At 41.9% G+C, this 20,184-nt stretch overlaps 1 protein-coding gene across 1 annotated transcript; it reads right to left on the bottom strand.

Moving 5' to 3' along the window:
- Nucleotides 1-3,088: 3,088 nt before the first annotated feature.
- adam8b (ADAM metallopeptidase domain 8b) lies at nucleotides 3,089-19,520 on the bottom strand. The gene is made up of 23 exons (XM_080872891.1): nucleotides 19,196-19,520; nucleotides 17,056-17,165; nucleotides 16,479-16,552; nucleotides 16,317-16,392; nucleotides 15,939-16,015; nucleotides 15,441-15,639; nucleotides 14,596-14,661; nucleotides 14,453-14,515; nucleotides 14,203-14,372; nucleotides 14,039-14,120; nucleotides 13,820-13,962; nucleotides 13,500-13,686; nucleotides 13,124-13,213; nucleotides 11,314-11,530; nucleotides 10,134-10,236; nucleotides 9,877-10,045; nucleotides 9,705-9,785; nucleotides 9,018-9,102; nucleotides 7,176-7,296; nucleotides 6,935-7,094; nucleotides 6,812-6,859; nucleotides 6,179-6,229; nucleotides 3,089-5,706 (listed from the first exon to the last, which is right to left on the bottom strand). Exons 1-23 carry the CDS (start codon nucleotides 19,233-19,235, stop codon nucleotides 5,578-5,580), a joined length of 2,541 nt encoding a protein of 846 aa, XP_080729017.1. The 5' UTR covers nucleotides 19,236-19,520; the 3' UTR covers nucleotides 3,089-5,577.
- Between the last annotated feature and the right edge of the window lie 664 nt (nucleotides 19,521-20,184).

Genomic DNA, 20,184 nt, shown 5'->3' with positions numbered 1-20,184 from the left:
CTAAAGTGCATCTGTGACGACAGACGTGACACACTGATTAAATCAGAAGCATGATGCAGGTGGTCCCAAACTGTAGACAGGCTTAAACTCATCAGCTTTAAAAAATATTAACAAGATGAATATGGAATTTATGAGAGATGTACAATGCCTTTTTCCTCTGAGGGCTTTGGCTGCCAGACTTAGGATCAGTTGATTAGTTTTGTGTTCAATTGTATTATTCTGTTTTTGTTTTTACATGTACGGATTTAATTTCCTGCTAATTTCTTTCCCTTTTTTGTACTGCTGGGATTCTTCTGGTGGTCCCCGCTGACGTAGCAGCGTCCATATTATTTGCTTTTTGTAACCACGGACTGAAAATGCTTCCCAGATGTGCTGCTCCTCAGCGAGGAGGAGAGCGGATCGTATTTGTTTGTGCTGAAACTTGAGTCTCTAGTCACAGTAATCATGGTCATAGTGGGTCATTGGCTGTGACACTGTGACAGCATGTAGCTCACTAACTGTAATGTTGTGCTTTTACGTTTAAGCTGACTAATTTGTCCTCAGATTTGACTCATCGAGAGTTGAGCTGCTTTTTACTGCTTGTCCATTTCTCTAATTGCAGCATCACTGATAAAAGGAAGGAAACGTCCTGACAGGACTTCCTGTACACGTTAGTGTTCTCTCGGTGTTTCTCAGGACTTCATAACAAACAAGCTTAATGCAAACAGTTTGATTGCACTCAGTGCGGTCACTGCTCTGTAATCGTGACTCAATAGAGGACTTTTTTTTTTTTTTTTTTTTTTTTTGGTCGGTATCAAAAAAGGGGAAGTTGGTATCATTCGAGATAACTTGACTCGGGTATTCAATAATTTTATCTGAGTCTTTTAAGAGTGAGTCAGTGCAGATGATCATCTTATTCACTCTTCTTCTCATGACCTGGTTTAAGTGTTTCTGGCTCAGCATCAACTGTTTTAGCACACGTCAGGAAGTGATTTGTCAGAAGTGTTACAAGCACGAAAAGTCATGCCAGGTCACAGCTGTCGGCCTCCGGATAGGCTTAGATTACAATCTTATCTCTGCACACTGAAACGTTTAGGACTAATACGCTGTTATTAGTAATAGTCTGTTATTTTACCCCGAGTTTAAAATAGTTATAGGCAGGAAACGTAAACGTGGTTTGGGAGACCACACGGAGGTCACTCTGAAGTATGTTACCCTAGAAAGTGTTGTGGTTTTGTCCTGCAAAATGAGCTCAAAGCAGAGTAAACACACAGCTGGCTGCAGGGTTGAGTCGACGCCCGGATCTCTTTGAAGAGAAGGCTTCGTCATCGCGTATCAACTCGTGCAGAATGCGCTCGTTAAGTGGGCAGCAAGCACAGGCGAAACGTTCTGCTGCCAAACAAGCCACGCTCATTGTTAACTGTTGTTTTATTAGCCGTGAATCAGAGTGAATCAGACGAGCTCTCGGAGAGAAACCACCACCAGCACCCGCCCCCTCTACTCAGTCCCACATTCCTCCAGGCTCGACTCCCATATCTGATTTACAGCAGAGCTTAAAGTCACATTTCCCCCCCTTTTTACAGTGAGATTTACACATCTGACATTAAATATTTGTGGGAGTTTGTCTAGCAGAGAGTCATATTTATGCTTCTCTTGTCTTCGTCCTGCAGTTTGCTGCTTCAGCTACTATGATAGTTTGGACAAAAGCGAGAGGGTTGCCGGTTTGGTGTGGAGGTCCTGAGGTCAGAGTCCTGACCTCAACTCCATCAAACACCTTTGCCAGAGCCGGTATCACAGAACATCAGTGTTTGATCTCAACAGAATAAACGCCTTCCAGCTCCTTTCATGGCCACTTGAGGCCGACTCCCATGTTAAAATGGTTTAAAGCAGAAATAAGCACGTTTAGGTTTGCTTCTATGGATATCTTCCCCTTTCATAACAAAAATCCAGAGGGTGAACTGCTCACTTACCCCTCCGTTTTTGTTTTTGAGTCCTGCTCTGCTTGTACGTGTAAACCTGCAATCAGCCAATCGCACGCATATCGCATGTAGACACGGTCAAGACAACTTGCTGAAGTTCAAACTGAGGATCTGAATGGGGAAGAGTGCTTGCTGCCAAACGTTGTGGCCTAAATATTTCAGAAACTGCTGATCTGCTGCAATTTTCCCACACAACCATCCCCGAGTTTACAGAAATTGGTCTGAAAGTGGAAAATGTCCAGTGTGTGGGAGGTCTATGGGGAGAAAAAGCCTCGCTGATGTCAGAAGCCGGTGGAGAATGGCCTGGCTTCTTCGAGCTGATAGGAAGGAGGCAGAAACTCAAATAACGACTCATTACAGTCAATGTATGCAGAAGAGCATCTCTGAATGCACACATCAGACCTTGAAGCTGATGGGCTACAGCAGCAGGAGGCCCCACGAGCATCACTCCTGTCAGCTAAGAGCAGGAAACTGAGGCTACAGTTCCCACAGGCTCACTCTAATGAGACAACAGCATAATATACATTGTATGAACAGTTTAGGATGCTGCTGGTTTAATGGTGAGCATCATTTAAACCCCTCAGCTTACTGACCGCAGTGTACCTGTCTTCCGATTGCTACTGCAGCATCCTGAACCTCAGATCGTTCGCTGTACTTGAATGGCCTCCAGTCGCCTGATCTCAGTCCAGCAGAGCACCTCTGGGAGGTGATGGAACCCGAGGAAGGCTTCCAAGAATTAGGGAAGTTCAGAAGGGAAGAGGGGGTCCAGCATGGATGTTTGTGTTTTCTGTGCTGCAGTAAGACGTCACTTGAGCCTTTTATTGATTCACAGTGAAAGTTCTTGTTTCTCCAAAGAAAAGTGAGCAGCATTTCAGTTAACAGAAGACATTAAAAAAAAAAATGTCTGGATGCCAAACAGGAAACTCAGACGATAAAGTCTGAGTCCTCGCAGCTGCCTCTCAGACCTGCTTCCTTTAGCCGCTCATTAGAGACCAGTAAAGACACTGTTTGCTGGGGAAGAACAATAGAAGGCTGCTCGGTCAGTTAATTAAATGTTACACAAGGAAAACAAATCCAATGTAACGGATGTAATTTCCCTCTCATGTTTTGGACCACACCAATGAATTACACAGTCAGCTGATGCAACATGATCACACTGTCGAAATAAAGTGCACTTTATTCATTGCAACAGAAAGCGCTTCATGGGAATTCAAGTTTTTACATCTGATCATACGCAACTGATTACAAGAAAGAGGACCGTTATCATGTGAAATCATACGCTGTAGTTTTGGATTAATGACTACTTTGCAGTTCAACATATGAAACCTTCACAACTCTTCCTAGAAAAATATCAGTGCAGTTTAAGAGAAAACAAACAAAACAGTAATTTCTCCTCAAGGCTCCATTGCATCCACCCATTCCCCACCTCTGTGGGACTGAACGAACAATGGAGCTTAAAAAGGTTTAAAGCTGAACCACAGTAACACACAGAGGCCACGTAACGGACGTACCTTCAAGTACAGTGCAAAGTAATGTAAAAAAAACACTTTGTAGAAGGCACAAAATGGCTGCGAAGGCACTGTAAGGACTGCATGAAAGTCAAAAATCCAAAAAAAGAAGGAAAAAAATACAGTTTCCCAGTGATCTCTCAGTATCAACTGGAACTTTGTTTAATTTAAAAGAAAAAAAAGGCACAACAATCACAAACCAACAGGTAAAAAACATTTGAGGCTGCGTTTGCGTGCAGCTATTAGTGAAACCTCACCAGTCGCTCTGTTTTTGGTCTCAGCTGTTCATTTGGCTATTTTTACAAGCTGGTCTCCAAAGAAGAATTTAAATAAGAACAATTAAGGATGCAGACGAACGCTGTCTCGTGGTTGGTTCAAAAAGTTTTGAGTCCAGCATTTAAATAAAATAAAGGGTAGCACATCGTTAAAATTTTGAATAACGGCATTACAAAACCACTCGAATCAACATTTCACACCACTTAGAAACATGTTGGGATTAGTAACAGGTTTACAGACTGGCTGTTGTCACTCGCAGTTAGATTCTTCTACCTCTTTCTGATATTTTGGAGGTTATTTTGTTTTTCTTTCAGGCTGCTGGACTCAGAGTTCCTCCCTAAACCTATCATTTTGCTCACCAGGACATAGAAATTACACAACTGATCAAATTTGATTAAAAACAGTTTAAAACTTTGCAGACTTTCCCTAAAATATACTTTCAAAAATCTTTTTAACTGGAAGTGAAACATTGCTGGCATATTTGCTGCTGAAGAATTCTCCCATACATTTCCTGACTGTCTCCTAAAATGCCTCCAGCTCTTTTCTCACATGCAGTCTGCTTGAGATGAGTTTTCACTGCTGAATACACTCAGGCTAGTTAGGCTGAGAGCTGCCCGAGCTCCTGCCCATTGTTCTTTTACTGGAGCTGCAGCTTTTTTCACATTCATTATGAAGTTACAGATTCTTTTGTTTGTGTTTTTACTGCTGAGTAAGCAACAGGCGTTTGCCGTCTCACACAAATCTCCATCAGGTAAGTAATAGGAAAGTTGATCACTTCTATTTGTTGGTGATCAGGTATTGTATTAGTATACACCATCAGTCAACGGTCTGATTTACTGTGTTACACAGCAGCCGTCTTTGATTCTGCATGGCCACACGGACATGAACCTAACAGGGCGTATTAGGGCCACTAAAATTTGTTGAAAAAAAGTCAAATTTACAAGAAAACGTACCAAATTTAAGAGAATAAATTTTTTACTTTACAAAAAAGAAAGTCTACAAGCAAATTTGTGCACAAAGACTGGAAAAAGTGGCAAACTGTCTTATAAATGTTCACCTCTGAAGCTTGAGTTTCCCCAATGCTGTAAAAAATGTTAAAAGTGCTCTGACATTATGCCTGTGCAATTTTAACAATGCAGGGTGGCCCATGATTTAGAGACCTTTGACATATAATTAGGATTTTCTTTCTTATTATGTTCAGACTAGTTGCTTAGTTTTGCTTTGCTCCTGTTTAATTACGTCCTAAATGAGTCCCAGCAACATTCAGATCTCTTTATATCACAGTGGAGCTGCAAGCTCAGTTCTGTGCAGGTATCAGGACAAGTGACCCTTTGACATGGACACTTTTTCACATTATCTTATAAAAAATACTGATTAGAGCTGCTTGTAGAGGCACAGAGTGTGTGAGTGTCCCAAACAAGCTACAAACTGAACACATTACCATTCACGAAAAAGATAACTGCCTAATCATTTTCATGCAGTCCCTGAAACACTCATTAAATAAATACTGTAAAACAATATCTTATAAAAGTGCTTTACACGCGTTACACAGGAGGAAAACTGCAGCAGCAGTTAATTTAGAACGAACCCCACCACCAGAAAACAGCCAAGAAAAAAAAAATCAGACTTTTCCACAGCAGCTGTGCAGCTGTTGGTCTCGTGTCATTAAAGATACTCTCAGCTGGTGGAGCCTCGGTCTGCACAACATCTTTACCGGCTTTGAAGCGTAAACTTTTCCACAGAGCCGAGCGTCGGCGAGTCACTCGCTTTTAAAAAGTAAAACTACACCCTGGATGTCTCTGCTTTGGTACAAGTCGATACTCTTGATGAGGATTTCATGCGAGTCTGTGAACACGAGGCTTCGCTGGGGGCGGAGGAGGCGCGAAAGGCTTTATTCTGGTTGCCGGCGAAGGGCTGGGCTTGACCGGAGGTACGGGAGGAGGGGTTGGTTTCACTGCTTTGTTCTGAAAAACAAAAAATGATTCTTAGGTGAATTTATGAAAGCAAATTAGCAACTTCTGCACCTCAACACTGCTTCCTGTCATCGGGGTGGATGCTCATGTTAAACTAAAGTTTCAAATAATGATGGCTCTGCATGATGTCATGGAGATCCCTTATATTGTCACGTATTCCAACTCTGTTTTTAAAGAGGCACCCAATCGGTTTGTTTGAGACAGCTGATGAGCTCTAGCTTCACGAAGGCCCAGTGTGACATGCATAAGGATTATTTTGAGTTGTGAATCATGCAAAGCTACTCGAGTAAGTCCAAAAATAAAAAACGTAGAGCTGGAAAATGTTTGGGCAGACCAGTTGATCCCTATTGATCCCCAGAAAGAACATCTAAATATGAATGAATCAATGAAAATAAATAAAACGAGTGACCTTTATATGACGTCCTGGGGAAAAGTGTTTAAAATTCTCTGCCTTGGCGCTCACCTGTGTTTTATTCAGAGTTGGTAAAGGTTTAGATGGAGGTAGAGGTTTCATCTGTGGTGAAAAGGAAGAAGACTGTTATTTAACTGGGATTTAGAGCAGATGCTGACACTTTACAGGCTCCTAATGAACATTAAAGTCCAAGTTTGATCACATGGAAACCAAAAATCAACAATGACATTATTTCATAAAGCCACAGAGCTACACTGATGTTTATCAGTCCTCTGTGACTGGCTGTTCCAGTAAAGTCTGCAAAAATCAACAATCCTAAGCTGTTTTCATTAAACAGCTCAACACTGTAGACTAAACTACGTCCAAAAAAGCTGAGTTTAAAGCTGGGCTCAGTCTACACGATACCAGCAAAGAAACAGCTGACAGTTTCTTCTGATTGGCTGCCCCTCATAAAGATAAGATTGAGTGAGGTAATGAGTCACACAAAAAAAATGAAGCCTGAGCTTTTAGCTTGTAACCACGGTGATCTCATTATAATATTACACAGGGCAGAAAGTAAGGAAAAAAGATGGCAGGTCTCCTTTATGCATGTTATTTAACATAGTTTCATTTTTAAGCTTTAATAGACGCTCAAGTTGCTGCGATCTTCATTTTGCATTATGTCTTTAAAAACAAAAGTCTTACCGGCTCAGTTTCCGACGTGACTGACGATGAAGACGGTTTCAGCGGTGGCTGGAAAACAAAAAGCGGTTTGTCAGCATTTCACAGTAAAACTGAGACCTGCGTACACCTGGCTGCTCGGCGTACCTGTGGGGCGGGTCTGCAGGGGGTCACTCGACCCATCAGAGGGGTGCAGGCCTGTTTTGCTGTGGTCTCCATGAAGGTGGGCTGACTGATCTGAGGTCTTTCTTTACCACTTCCTTCTTGGAACGACGGGTTCAGCTTCCCTTCAGCTGAATGCACTTTCCTGTGAAGACAACATTTATTTATTTAGCCGGGAAGAAGAAGGAAAAGATGAAGAGTCCAGACCGCAGAGGGGGAAAACTACCTTGTAGCGATGTAGCGCTCCATGTCGTCCTTCTTACAGCACATCAGCCCAGCAATCAGCAGAGTGACGACCAGCAGGATGGAGACTGCTGCGCACACACCGGCTATCAGCCCAACCTGATCTGCAGGCAGAGGAAACGTAAAACTGCACTTAAGTACTGATGCGTCCTTTTTTGCACTCTTTATGTCTAAGTGCAATTAAATTCTGAACAGCATTGCCTTCAGAACTGCGTTAGTCCTTCATGGCATAGATTCAACAAGGTGCTGGAAACGTCCCTCAGAGACTTTGGCTCATATTGACTCTCTCCGTTAGCCACAGAGCTCCTGGAGTCATTGAGTCAGATGATGAAATCTGGTCATCTTCTGAGCAATAAAACTGGGTCACGTTTTCATTTTGTTCAGTTTAATTTAAGCTCTAACAAAGGGTCTTAAAGTTCTGCTAGAGCTCTCGTTAAAAGCAAAAACCAGACCCGATTTATATTTGTCCGATCTTCCCTTCAAGGTCAGCTCCTTGTGCACTCTGGACCAACTTCTCCAGCTACTTTGGGCTGCTCCCTTCCTCACCAGTGGGTATCTGGTGTGGTTTTACACCAGATGCTGTTCCAGATAGATTCCCAAAGGCATCCGTTTCTGCTCCCGGGGTCAAACCATGGATCTTTCGCTAGTTAGGTGACTGCACCAAACCACTGCACTATGTTGTGTGTCTTTGCCCCGTCTAAGTCCTGATCTCTCCACTTGAACTCGAGCTTTTCTTTGGCTCGTTCAGTAAGTAAATATTTAGTCTGGGTTTCATGTCGGTTGGTTTAATGGTTGAATGAGGATGCAGGAATCCTAATCCCCTCATTTCATTACTGCAGAACTTCATGTTGAACGACCACAGCGACCACACTTGGGTCACAGTTCTTGCTCTCTGAAAACAGCTGTTTGCTCCCAGCTCTCTGAGTAACAATGATCCTCGACACGAACAGTTTGTGGCCCAGGGTGAAATCACAAAAGAGCTCCTGAAAGTGGTCGGAGCAGGATTTCCACGGAGCGTTTTACAAACGGCAGCCACGCTGGAAGAAGCGATTGAAGATTATCTAAAAGCTAAATTTAAACCAGTCGCGGTTTTTGCTTTTTCTTTGGCCTCAGGAGCAAAATTTTCTGATCACGGCTTTTAAGTAACAAATAAAAATGAAGATTTTAGTTTAAATTTTACAACTAAATCGTGAGGAAGCTCTTGAACTGTGGCTAAAAACTCAATACGAAGCATCTTTTTCCCGTTTTAACAACTTACCAGCTTCTGATTTTGCAGAACGATTAGACTATCAAATCTGAAAATGTTATTTTCTAAGAGCAACATGAAAATGTCATGTAAAAGGAATTTTCCACACAAACAACAAGAGCAGTGTTCAGAGGAAGTTATGTCATCCTCTTATTTTCTTAATTAGCTTTAGTTTCACTAAATTTTTTGTTTTGTTCAGAGGAAAGTGTGTTTTAGAGTCTCTTCTTCCCCTTTTCTTTGGTACTATGTGGACAGAAAGTTGCACAATCATGAGGCGCAACTCAAGTTCAAGCTTCATGTGCAGAATGTAAATACATTCTGCACATGAAGCAGAGACAACCAAGTCTTCTACAAAAGAGTGTTGAAACTAAATTAGAGCAAACGGGGTCAGTGCTGGGAGGCTCTCATAATGAATCACTCATGTTTCTTATTCACTGGAAAAATGATTCAACAAGCAGCTGTGACCTGTTTTCATCTGAAAGTCTCATTGAGCCTGTAGATTACAACAGCAGCTGAACGTCTCTAAACGTCGTGCTTCATAGTTTATCGTGAACGTTAAATGCACCGCAGCGTCTGTACCTTGAGGTAAATCCGCGTACTGGACGTTGCATTTGGGAGGAGCCCAGCCGGGATTACAGTGGCACTCGTTCCTGTGATTACACACCTGCGGATAAAAAGCAGTTAAATGATTAAAAACACGAGTCGTGGAAGTGGAGCTCATGTTCAACGCGACTGGTTTGGATCGTGTTTGAAAGGCGTTTGCAGTTTTTTATCTGATCGTTTCTTCATTTTATTCAGTCAGTGTTTAAAGTCATTTATAGTTTCTTCCCCCGTCGTTAGGAGGCTGTTACATTCCTTGAGACTAGCTGCATTTGTCCAGTTTTAGTCTGCTGTGATGGCTAAAACAACATAAACAGTGCATTCCTCATCTCTTTTCTCATACCTAGCACCACTTTTAGTTTGACTTATTTGGTAATACCAGCTCTTTCTTTCTCTCTCGCTGCTTTTTCATCTCTTTTTTAATAATTTTTGGCTCTGAAGCTGCTATTGTTCCTGCCCCGTCTGCTCTCTGCTGTTTCTTCTACATCCCTCATTAAAACATCTAAGTTTATGGCTGCCTGTATGTCGCCTGACAGACTAAACTCAGGGCAAACATGGAGCTCGGGTTCAGTTTAACACCAGATGTTGTTTCAGGTGAGGGGATGAGGTGAAGGTTCATGTTTAATGGTGTGAAAATTACGGTTAGTTCTCTGATTTTGAACTTACTCCGTTGTTGTTGCACTTCTTTGCACAGTCCTCCCTCTTCCCGTAGGCTGACACATCCACACATCTGTTATTGAGGCAAACCTGAGCACAAACGTTTGATTCTGAGTAAAACGGCCAAAATATTCAAAGAAAATTAATCGTCCTGCAATGTGTCTCCCTGTGACAGTTTTACCTTATCCGGCGCACATTTCGTGCCACTCGGCACCATGTCCAGGTTTCTCCTCTTATCGTCGTCCACGGCGAGTTTGCACTCTTTGCCGTACATTGTGTTGTAGCTTGCCCGTTTCCCTGTGATAGACTCGCCTCCTTCCTCACAAAACATCGATCCGCACTTAACATCCCTACACAAAACAAAAGCATTAATCCAGAGCTTTGTGGTGCTTCTTCATCACTCTGAATTCAGGGTGAATGACAGATGGTGACACGTACTGTGGAGCACAACGAATGAAGCCGAATTTGTTCTTCCCACAGTTAGCGCCTTCCTCGCCACGCTGGTTCAGGTTGAAACATAAATCTGGTGCCACCTGGGCCCCTGGAAGAAGGCACAGAAGGAAAGCTTCATGTTAATCTGTCATTTATTGTCGGTCTGAGACTCTACATCCTTGCGTTTGCTATACTAATGCACCTCCGAGCACATGGGTTCAGCAGCGTTTTTAAATTCTAAGCGTCCAGAGATGCCAGAGTGGGATCGATGTCAGAGTTAAATATAACTAAAGTGACGAGGCGCCTTAACTGCACGCTGCTGAACTCATCAAAATGGCCAGAAAAGTACTGATCTAATGTGTTAGTCTTGCCTTTTATCAATGGACTGTATTTACAAACCTCTTATGAGACTTTCTTTGCAATCGCTTACATAACAAAATGTATTAAATATTTAGTTGGACAGATATCTTAAAGTTATTTCCACCACATGACAGTAAAATCTAAATGTTTGTAGACCAATGGCTAAAAGCTCCTTGAGGCTTATCTCATCTACTCAAAACAGTGCTGATTTATCCCTAAACGAACCAAGAAGTAACGCCGGAGGGTGGGGCGGGGGACAAGCTAAGGCCTGCAGTTCCCCTCATGGCCACTTGAGGCCCCAAAAGCCAGTCAGTTCCCAAAGACTTCCCTTGTTAAAATGTCCAACTTTACTGGAGCATTTTTGCATGTTTCGGTGTAACAGCTGCAGGCTGGATGATTATTTTTAAATAACTCATTCATTAGGATGCTGTTAAGCCTCAGAGTCAGCGGTGTGGTGCTTTGGTTCACAGGCAGCCTGTTAGAGCTCACCTACGCTAACCCGAGCCACTGAGCTCAACCTGTTCTCTGTGTCTGTGCTGTTGGAGCCTTTCAGGACTTTTTTTAATGGAATCACAAGCTGTACAGTTTAAGCGTGCAGCTTGCTAACCACCAGGTGATAACCTCGTGCTCCATCCTCGTGTCTGGATATGGTCAGCGAGGCTTCAAAATGCACAGCCAAAAACCAAAGTCACATTTTTATATACAAACCCTGAGGTGCACCTTTCTAACTGAGCGTGCAGATATCAGCCAAGAAAGCAAAAGAGCCTCAAACTGGGACTTCCCAAACCAGCAGCTGATGTCTTCGATAGCAGCATGCTGAGCGTACCTGGTCCAAAAAGCCTCCAGCAGTGATGCTCCTGGGTGGGACACTGGCCGTTGTAGCAGTATCCCTGGACAGTGCCGCTGCCCTGGAGCGTTTTGTAGCAGGGCTTGCCGTTCATCTCGAAGCTGTCTTCAGGACAATCCGACGACAGTCCGGTGCAGAACTCGGGCAGGTCGCAGGTCCCGGCTGACTGCCTGCACACGCTCCCAGATGACTTCAACTGAACAAAAATAATATTTTAGTGTTTTGACCTTCTGTATGTACCAGATCTGGACAATAATTCGCTTGTAGGTTTTTGTAGCACTGTTCCAGGCCTTGAAACTGTCAGTTGAGGAAGGATGTGGTGAGTTATAAAAAACTGAAACAGCAGGGTGTTATCCTCCCTTTCCTGTTAGTGCTGAACAGCGGGTGTAAGAGTAACCTTACATTTATTAGCCAGAGGCGGGGTGTGTCTTTAGGAAAGGTCCTGAACTTCACAGAGAATGGGGATTGTTATATCCCAACAGCTACAACAGAAAATCGGCATTCATTTCATTTACTGGACAGATTGTCAAAAAATTCTGAAATATTCATAATCCTGAGTATTAATCTTGATCTATTTTAGTGACGCGCTGACTTTCCTGCAAATTTTCAGTAAAATATCTCAGCAGTTACCAGAAGGCGAGCCTCTGATCGTCCTCCAAGGCCTTCATGAAGATATCTTTTGAAATATTTTTGCAAAACATGGCATACTTTGACAGTGCCTGACTTTTTTTTTTTTAAATATAGCACATCAATATTTCTCAGTTATATAAAAAAGATATTTCAGTATCTACTCAATGTAGATAAGAGGATTAATGTTCCCAGGAGAAAAATCTTACTCATTACAACATCCAGAACCACCTACTGAGAAACTAGCTGCTGGTGTGTGCAATCGTTTTTGTGACACAGTGACGTTAATGACTGTTTTTCCATAAAACGTCCCCGGTGGGAGCCAGCTCAGCACAAAAGAGGTGTGCTGGGAGCTTCGTGGGTTTCTGTGGCTGAGCTGCTCCATGCACTGCATGTTTTACAGATTCTGGAAGTTCAAATCATTGACAACTTTCACTACCTCACTAAAGTTGGCAACTATCTGTGACACATGGCAGAGAAGCTGCACATATGGCTCGAATTATCATTATTTATTCTGGTGTGCTTTACAAAATGTGTCATTGCATTAGGCAGAGCAGGAGTTGAGAAAAACATAGCAGCTTCGTTCAGAATCCAGCTGATGTGTGCAGAGATTAGCAGCACACACACACACACACACAGCTGTGTGTTGCATTGATATTTGGGATAAACTGTATACATAATGTTCTTAAAATTCTGGAGAAAGCCCGGGAAATTGCTGAGTGAAAAGCATCTCCCACAGCTTTATTTGGAAATTACTCTGAGGAGAAAAGAGAGTCTGGGGTTTGACGTTTTCAGCCAACACGTCGCTAAATTTGAGACTCGGATGTTTTTGTGAATGTGAGCTCTGTTAGTTATCAAATCACAGACCGGCTTCAGAGCCAGATTCCAAAAATGTGTCAGGGAATAATTTAAAACACATGCTGAACGTATTTTTGTCTCCAGAGAGTTTTAAACTTCATCGAGAACTCGATTAATCACAGCTGGACCTGTGATTAGTATTAATGTCCTCGCAGCACGCTGACGCTCTGAATCTACATTCAAATTTAGGTTGTTTTCTGCACCTTTGTTTAGATGCAACGTGCTTTGGAATGAGGCGTCTTATACTGTGTAGGTACGGATTAATATAAAGCCACATTAGAAGGGAGCAGAGCAGCTTCAGTACCTGACACTTCTCACAGCACTGTCCGTGAGCACACTGGGATCCTGCAGTCAACCGACAAGTCGAGGCATCGCAGCAGGGATTGTTGCATTCCTGCAAAAAACACAAAGACACACAACGTTTGTTTCTGTGCACACACTTGATCCTCAAACATGGCTGCAGCGATGAAGGCAGTGACCTCACCCAGGAATTCTCCCCCTTCTGATGAGGTGTGAGCACACTAGAAAGCTATTTTAAATTTGAACTCTTTAAGGCTGCAGCTCTGCACACGCTACCTGCCCTAACCTCAGACAGGAAACCACAGCAGTGGGATAAAATGGAAGAACCTAAATAGCATCTCCCTTCAGCAAAGGACATATTTAAACGTAGCTGGGGTTACCTCCACCGTGCCACAGTCGCACTCCTCTCCGGGCTCCATCATGCCGTTGCCGCAGCGGGGGCCCACGGCGATGATCCTGGAGGAGGTGGGCTTTTGCAGGCAGCTGGGCTGAGCTCGCTCCAGGAATTCAGCGAGCTGAGAAAGACTGCAGCTGCTGAACAACTCCGGGAACATTTGATTTCCTGCCCTGTGGGAGGAACAAGGAGATCTGGGCTCAGCTTAAGGTTCAGCGCACCCCTGCTCTGATTTTAACGGTTTACAAATGGGAAAATGTTTGCAGATGCAAAAAATTCTACATCTGCTCTGGTCTGCATTTTTACCTGAGCTTTTCTGCCATGACACAATCCTTCCCGCTGAAGGTGGAACCGCACGTGCAGTCTGGAGCGTCGTGGGAAAGGCCAAAGTTATGTCCCATCTCATGGGCGATAGTGGAGGCGAGGCCTATTGGGTTTTCATGGTGATCCTGAAGGAGAAAAAGGAATCAGTATCACCTCCATCGTCCATCCTGATGAACGAGAGTCAGACGCCATTACTCCCACCTGATTCACGCCTCCTGAGTTTCCGGTGCACATGGCGAACTTATTTGCCAGTCCGACTGTTTCTCCGTCAAAATCTCTCCAGCTGTTAAAGACAAAAACGCACCGTCAGGTCAAGCCGGCGGCATCACTGCAATTAAAACATCTGCACAAATGTCAATCCTCACGTCACAAACTGGGCGTTGTCGTGCTTCACCCTCAGCAGGAGGTCGTCCTGACGCCACGCCAGGAACTTGTCCAGCGTGGCTTCTGAACTGTGGCTGACGTCGATGAGGTCTTTGTTCGACCAAATCTCCAACCCCACCAGCAGGACGCGGATGTTCAGACGCCGATACAGCTGCGGGCGGAGGAGGAGACCGTCAGGAACAGATGTGCTAAGACACGTCAAACATCTTAAACAGCTGGACGCAAACTCACCTTATCGATGTGATTCACGACTCCGAGGATACGGGATTCAGTATTGCTTCCATATTTTTTATACTGCAGGAGAAAAGGAGGCGAATGTGTCAGATTTACTCAGCGATGAGGGTGAAGTTTTATTTAAAGTGAGACGTTATTACCTCAGCGTTGTCCACCACAACATACAGCTCGACAAACCTCTGAGGACCCGGCGTGGGATTCGATTTCTGAAAGGAAACACAAAAAAAACTGTGAAATACACGCCAACATGACACATCAACCTCATTATTTATTGATTATTTACTCACTTATGTGCTTTTACTACACATCTACACACATTAAAATGGAACAAGGGGACAATAAAAGAGGACCACTTCTCTGCAAATAAAAATGTGAGCGAATGAATTCAAGTCCTGCATTCCAAATATATTTACACAGAGGTTCTAACTGACTTCATCGGTGTGACCCCTTCTATTTGGAGAAATCTAACTATTAATGGTGTTTCTGCTACCCGGTGGAGCTCAGGCAGAGCTGAGCTGCTAGCTGACGGTGCAGAGACGGACCGTGTTTCCTTATCCGCAGAGCAGACTTTAAAGTAAGGTTTGCAAAGCTCTGTGCGAGAGAAGATCCTCGAGATGGGATGAACACACAGGATGAACATGTGTGTTCATCTGTTCTCGATATCAGGAGACGTCTGAACGATCATTTCTGTCCCAAGACGAACCCTGACTCATCGTATGTAACAGAACAGTGGCTGGAATTCACAAACACGCACACAAAAATCAAACTAAGTAAAGGAAAGGTCCCAGCTGACCTCCTCGGGGTCAAGTTTCGATTTTACAGCCAATCTGAACATTAGTATCATTCATGGGATGGATGTTTGATCTGCTTTCTTAAAATTCACTGAGGAAAACGTGCCTATCTTCTAGCTGTGGTTCCTTCAGTGTTATAAAAACTTTTGTATTATATGAAGGTGAAAGAAAACTACACTGGCACTAGAGCATACCCATGATCTGGACCTGAAGAGTCCAGCGACCTGAGGGCCCTGGTCCTGGTCGTAGAGTAGGGTGGTGTTGGATGAATAGCCACAGCTGGGCCTGCCGCTGATTTTCAGGTGCTCCTGTCTGTAAACGGCATGATCGCCATCGTCCGTCTGCCCCAGAGGCTCGATCAGGTAAACCTGCTGCCGGGCTCTCAGGAAGCCACTGCACATCGACATTAAAGAAATAACTTTATTCGTCTGCCAAGAACAGAAGAGATGTGACTTTGATCCTTATAAAAACATAAAAGCTTTCAAACAGACGTAATGGGTCGTTAAGGGGCATTAAGGGTGAAACGGCGGTACCCGGGCACAGAGCAGCAATGCGACGAGCAGAAAAACAACCAGGTTGCTAAATATGAAGCAAGGCGTTTCTCAAGAACCTGAGAAACTTTCTCTACAGATGATGTAAGTGATAAAACAGGAAGTCCTATGTTGTAAAAATATCTATCGCTGCTCTCTTACCTCATGCCAGAACAAATCCCCACGCTCACCGAGGAGTCATCCATGCCTTCGATGTGACCGTGATAGTAGCAATGATCCTAAAAACACGGATCGGTCAGTGAGGCCGGCTGGTACAGACATCGCTCACGCAGAGATTCTTTGTTTTTGCTTCCATAAAAATCACAATTAGAAGTCTAAAATGTTCGATTTTTATCATTTCTGGGGCAATAAAAAGTTTTTGAAACAGCTCCTTCTCCTTTAAAACAGGACTCGAGGCTATTTTACATAAATAAGTCAAATTTTTTAAACATTTTTTATGTTGCAAAAAGTGAAAAACATATCATTTGAGATTGAACAAACAAGATTTTACTTAATCATTTAAATAAAGTTAAAACGCACTTGTTTCGGTGATGTTGTCACCCGTTTGCCATCTTCAGTATAATGTGTTTCAGTGTAGTCTCTCCCAATAAGGTTCCTATAAAATTGAAATTCATTTTCATGTATTTATATATAATAACATATATATAATATTTGCATTTGCTGAGCAGAAATGAAACTCACCTGTTTTTTTCCAGAAGAATTGTGTGATTTCTCCCTTCGATGGCCAACTCGTACCGAACTGTATCAGGATAAAGCTGCAGAGAAACGTGCACAAGTCACAGGGCGGCGTTTAACCTCCTGAACATCTTTCACTTGTGGGAAAAAAGGCAAGGAAGGAAAATACCTGTGCAGGTAAAAGTCCTGCACCCAAACATGTGCTTCTGATTTATGATAACACATAGTTTGCACATTTTTAATCTGCAAAGCAGCTAGTGAAACTGCACTGATAAATTAGCTGTTATTAGGAAAACATGTTGAAATGCTGAGAACACAGAGGTTGGTTTTTCAGTCCCGGGTGTCGCTAATCTCATCCAAAATGACTTAAAAACACAAAATTAAAGGATGCTTACAATATGCATTAACACAATAAAGATCAGCTTGATGTCAGAGAACTATTGGAAGAATATTCCTATCTGACATGGAAAAACCAGCACAACGATACTCAGTAACGTATGCAGATTCCACTATTTTTAATAATGAATCACATGAGAAATATTTTAGAGAGAGCACCGGTGATGTGCAGCTGAGGCGTCAGTACCTGCGGGTGGTCCTGAAGGCTCCTCCTGTGTCTCTCCTGGAGTCTCTGAGGTCGGACCACCTCGTAACGCTCCACATGAGACAACGTCCCCGAGCTGTGCACGATACAAACTACACACCACAAACACTGAGTCACCGTCTGTATATGATCATGAAGGAGTAGTGCAGATGCCAAGCAAATTTAGGCAAATTCAGCCCAAAAACAGACTGTCTGATGTAAAAAGAAGCATTCAAGAATACAGAGTCTGCAACATCTGCTCACATCTGACTGCATCAGTGCATGCATCTAGGTTTCACTCATTTGAGCTCTGTGGGAGTCACCCCATAACAAAATCTAGAGCATACAGGAGAAGACAATCATGGTGGCGGAAATGTTCGGGCGTGGAGTTGCTTTGCAGCTTTTAGTAAAATCTGCAACAGTGCTTATGTTTAATATGAGGCCATCAGTCCAAAAGTTAGAAATGACCCAGAAACGGACCCTTTAAATATTGCCTAACGTGCCCTTTTTTTTTTAAGTTTTCTCCAGTGAATATTCTGAAAACAGATCAAACATCCAGGTTTCTGTTTAGTGAAACTATGACTTTGGCTTCAGATTGTGACACTTGGACTGGGTGTAAAATTTATTTCAGAATCAGAATCCTTTATTGATCCCTAGGGGAAATTATTTTGGTTACAGTGCTCCAGTATAAACAGTAACATAGACAGACAATATATACAATATATACATGATTTATATACATATAAGTCACTTATTGATAAATAGCTGAATAAGAAGAAGAGCGTGTAGCTATTGCAGTACAGTGTGTTAAGTGGATGAGTTGCACTTCTTCCAAATCAGAAATTTTTGATTTGACTGTTTTTTGTTTTAATGTAATTACACATACATGTGTAACTGGGGGCCAGACCTGATTGGTCTTTAAAAGTGTAAACTGCAGTGAGATCATTAAAAGCTGATGTTGTGATGCCAGCTTTACTGCAAACAAGTGAAAAAGTATAGAAAGCTAAAATAGTTTCCAGATCTAGACGAGCTCTTTGAATCCTAAAAACAAAAAATGCCACAGCTGTGACAGAAACTGTTGCATTAAATGTGGCATCCCTCAAGGATCGATTTTAGATCCTCTTCTATTGTCGTCTTTGCATTTCAGAAGCACAATATTTACGTTTAGTATCATCTACCTGCCTCACCTCACAGCGACTGATGGCAAAAAAAACTTTTCTCAACTAAAAATTAGGCAAAACAAGTTATTTTATTTCCATTATTTGACTTAATTTCCAGGTCCTACGTATTTATATTTTTGGCTTAATCATTTTAAAATCTTATTTTATTTAATGATCATATTTTAAGAATTATTTAGATTTTCTTTTGCTTTGTGCTGATTTTTATCATGTTCTTCTGTGTGTTTTATTTTGAAGACCTCCCGGTATTTTAAACTGAATTCACTTGCTCTTTTTAAAAAGCATTTTTTCTTATGCCAGGATAATTATGTGATTTTTATAAAATTTCATATAAAATAATAATAATAATTTAACTAGAAATAATATCCCCTGTTGAACATTTTTAGAATATACTTGTTTTTACACTTAAAGAAAGGGAAACATTAGCGAGGGGTTTTTATTAATGCAGTTGTTTTACTAAACCTGCCTCAGCTTGATCAAATCGTTTTTCTTGGTCATGACTTTCTTACTAATAGATTTTAAATCTCAAATTTCTTCTTAAATAAAGGGCAAACATATCTAAGACCACACGTGTCTACCTATCCATCACCTCAGATGATCTAATTGTTTCATGTTTCCTCCTCTGTACTGCTGAGAAGTTAGATGTATAATCAAATACTGTATTTTAAAGGCACATCAGATCTTTTAAGAGCGTTAATATTTATTAGTAAAGCAACATAACTTGTAAATAAAACAGTAAATTGGTTAAAGAAAAACAACATTTGCGTAAATAAAGAGGGAAATACTGTTATAAACTGAACCATATGTTTTCTTTTACAGGGACTTTAAACCCTTTTTAAACCACATAAAGTTCTGCTCGCCTATTAATAGTTCGAAGCTTCTCTGCCAGACTTCATTCACTTTTCTGCTGATTTAGCGGCAGCCTGTTGCTCTTCGTAAAACTTTGTTGGAGTTAAAAGTCTTACCGCATGTGAGCCACAGTAAGAACAAGTCCTCTCCCATCATGATGCGCTCTGCTCGGGCCCAGCCGATCACCTCCCGTTACTCCGTCGTGAATCAGCCGCTTCCAGGCAGCGACTCCCCCGAGCTTCGTTCTTATCTCCGCCCCGCAGACTTACCGGATACCCAACGTTAAGCCAACTGTGGCTACACTTCCGGTGTAATAAAGCTTTAAAAAATAAAGTCAAATTTTATTTATGTGTCGCCAAATCGCAGTTGCCTCAGGTGGCTTTAAGGTGTAAGGTAAGAAATCCCCAGACAACTCCCTATGAGCAAGCACAGTGGGAACACCCAAAATATGTGTAGATGTAGAAATCATACATCGTACTGTAGTATGACACGTGGGAGTCATGTATACGTGGAAACAACAGCTTAAGATTTAAACTAAAAATGTTAATCTTATTATCATAAAAACTATGAGACCTTTAAGCTATGATTAATAACTTGGGTCAGCATAAACCGAATAAAGCTTTTCAAAAAGTTCAGACACCAGTGAATTGAGATTATTTCCCTTACAGTCATTTCTGTCGACCCCAATATGGAAAATTCTCTAAATTTACAGTATATTCTCTGTATTCACAGACATTTCTGTTAATCCCCATGCAGTTAGGACTGTTTTAAAAGTATAATATCTATTTATATATATATATATATATATATATATATATATATATATATATATATATATACACATACATACATATATAATGTTTTGGTCCTGGTTTTCGCAAAGAAGGTTAAATTTTTTAACTAAACCTTAGAAAATCTTCAACAATCATAAATCTAAACATCACCTGATTTATTTTTATTTTACCTTTTAATGTATGACATATTAAAAAGTTCAAATAACGTACCAAGAGTAAGAAAACATGTTGAGTTGACTGAAGAAAGTTTTTAGCTCAAAAACATCTGAAGGGTGTTTTTTCTGATCCACAAAGTTAATCAGAAAAAAAAA

This window comes from Rhamphochromis sp. 'chilingali' (genome assembly GCF_963969265.1).
Source record: "Rhamphochromis sp. 'chilingali' genome assembly, chromosome: 22".
Lineage (NCBI taxonomy): Eukaryota > Metazoa > Chordata > Actinopteri > Cichliformes > Cichlidae > Rhamphochromis > Rhamphochromis sp. 'chilingali'.
The sequence above is the reverse complement of the archived record's forward strand: the minus strand, read 5'-3'. Positions and strand labels throughout refer to the sequence as shown.

Coding starts and splice junctions, on each gene's coding strand:
- adam8b (XM_080872891.1), bottom strand. CDS start 19,235: ATGATGGGAGAGGACTTGTTCTTACTGTGGCTCACATGCG. Junction 16,016..16,316: donor TGACAACATCACCGAAACAA/GTGCGTTTTAAC, acceptor CCGTGTTTTTAG/GATCATTGCTACTATCACGG. Junction 7,095..7,175: donor GAGCGCTACATCGCTACAAG/GTAGTTTTCCCC, acceptor TTGTCTTCACAG/GAAAGTGCATTCAGCTGAAG.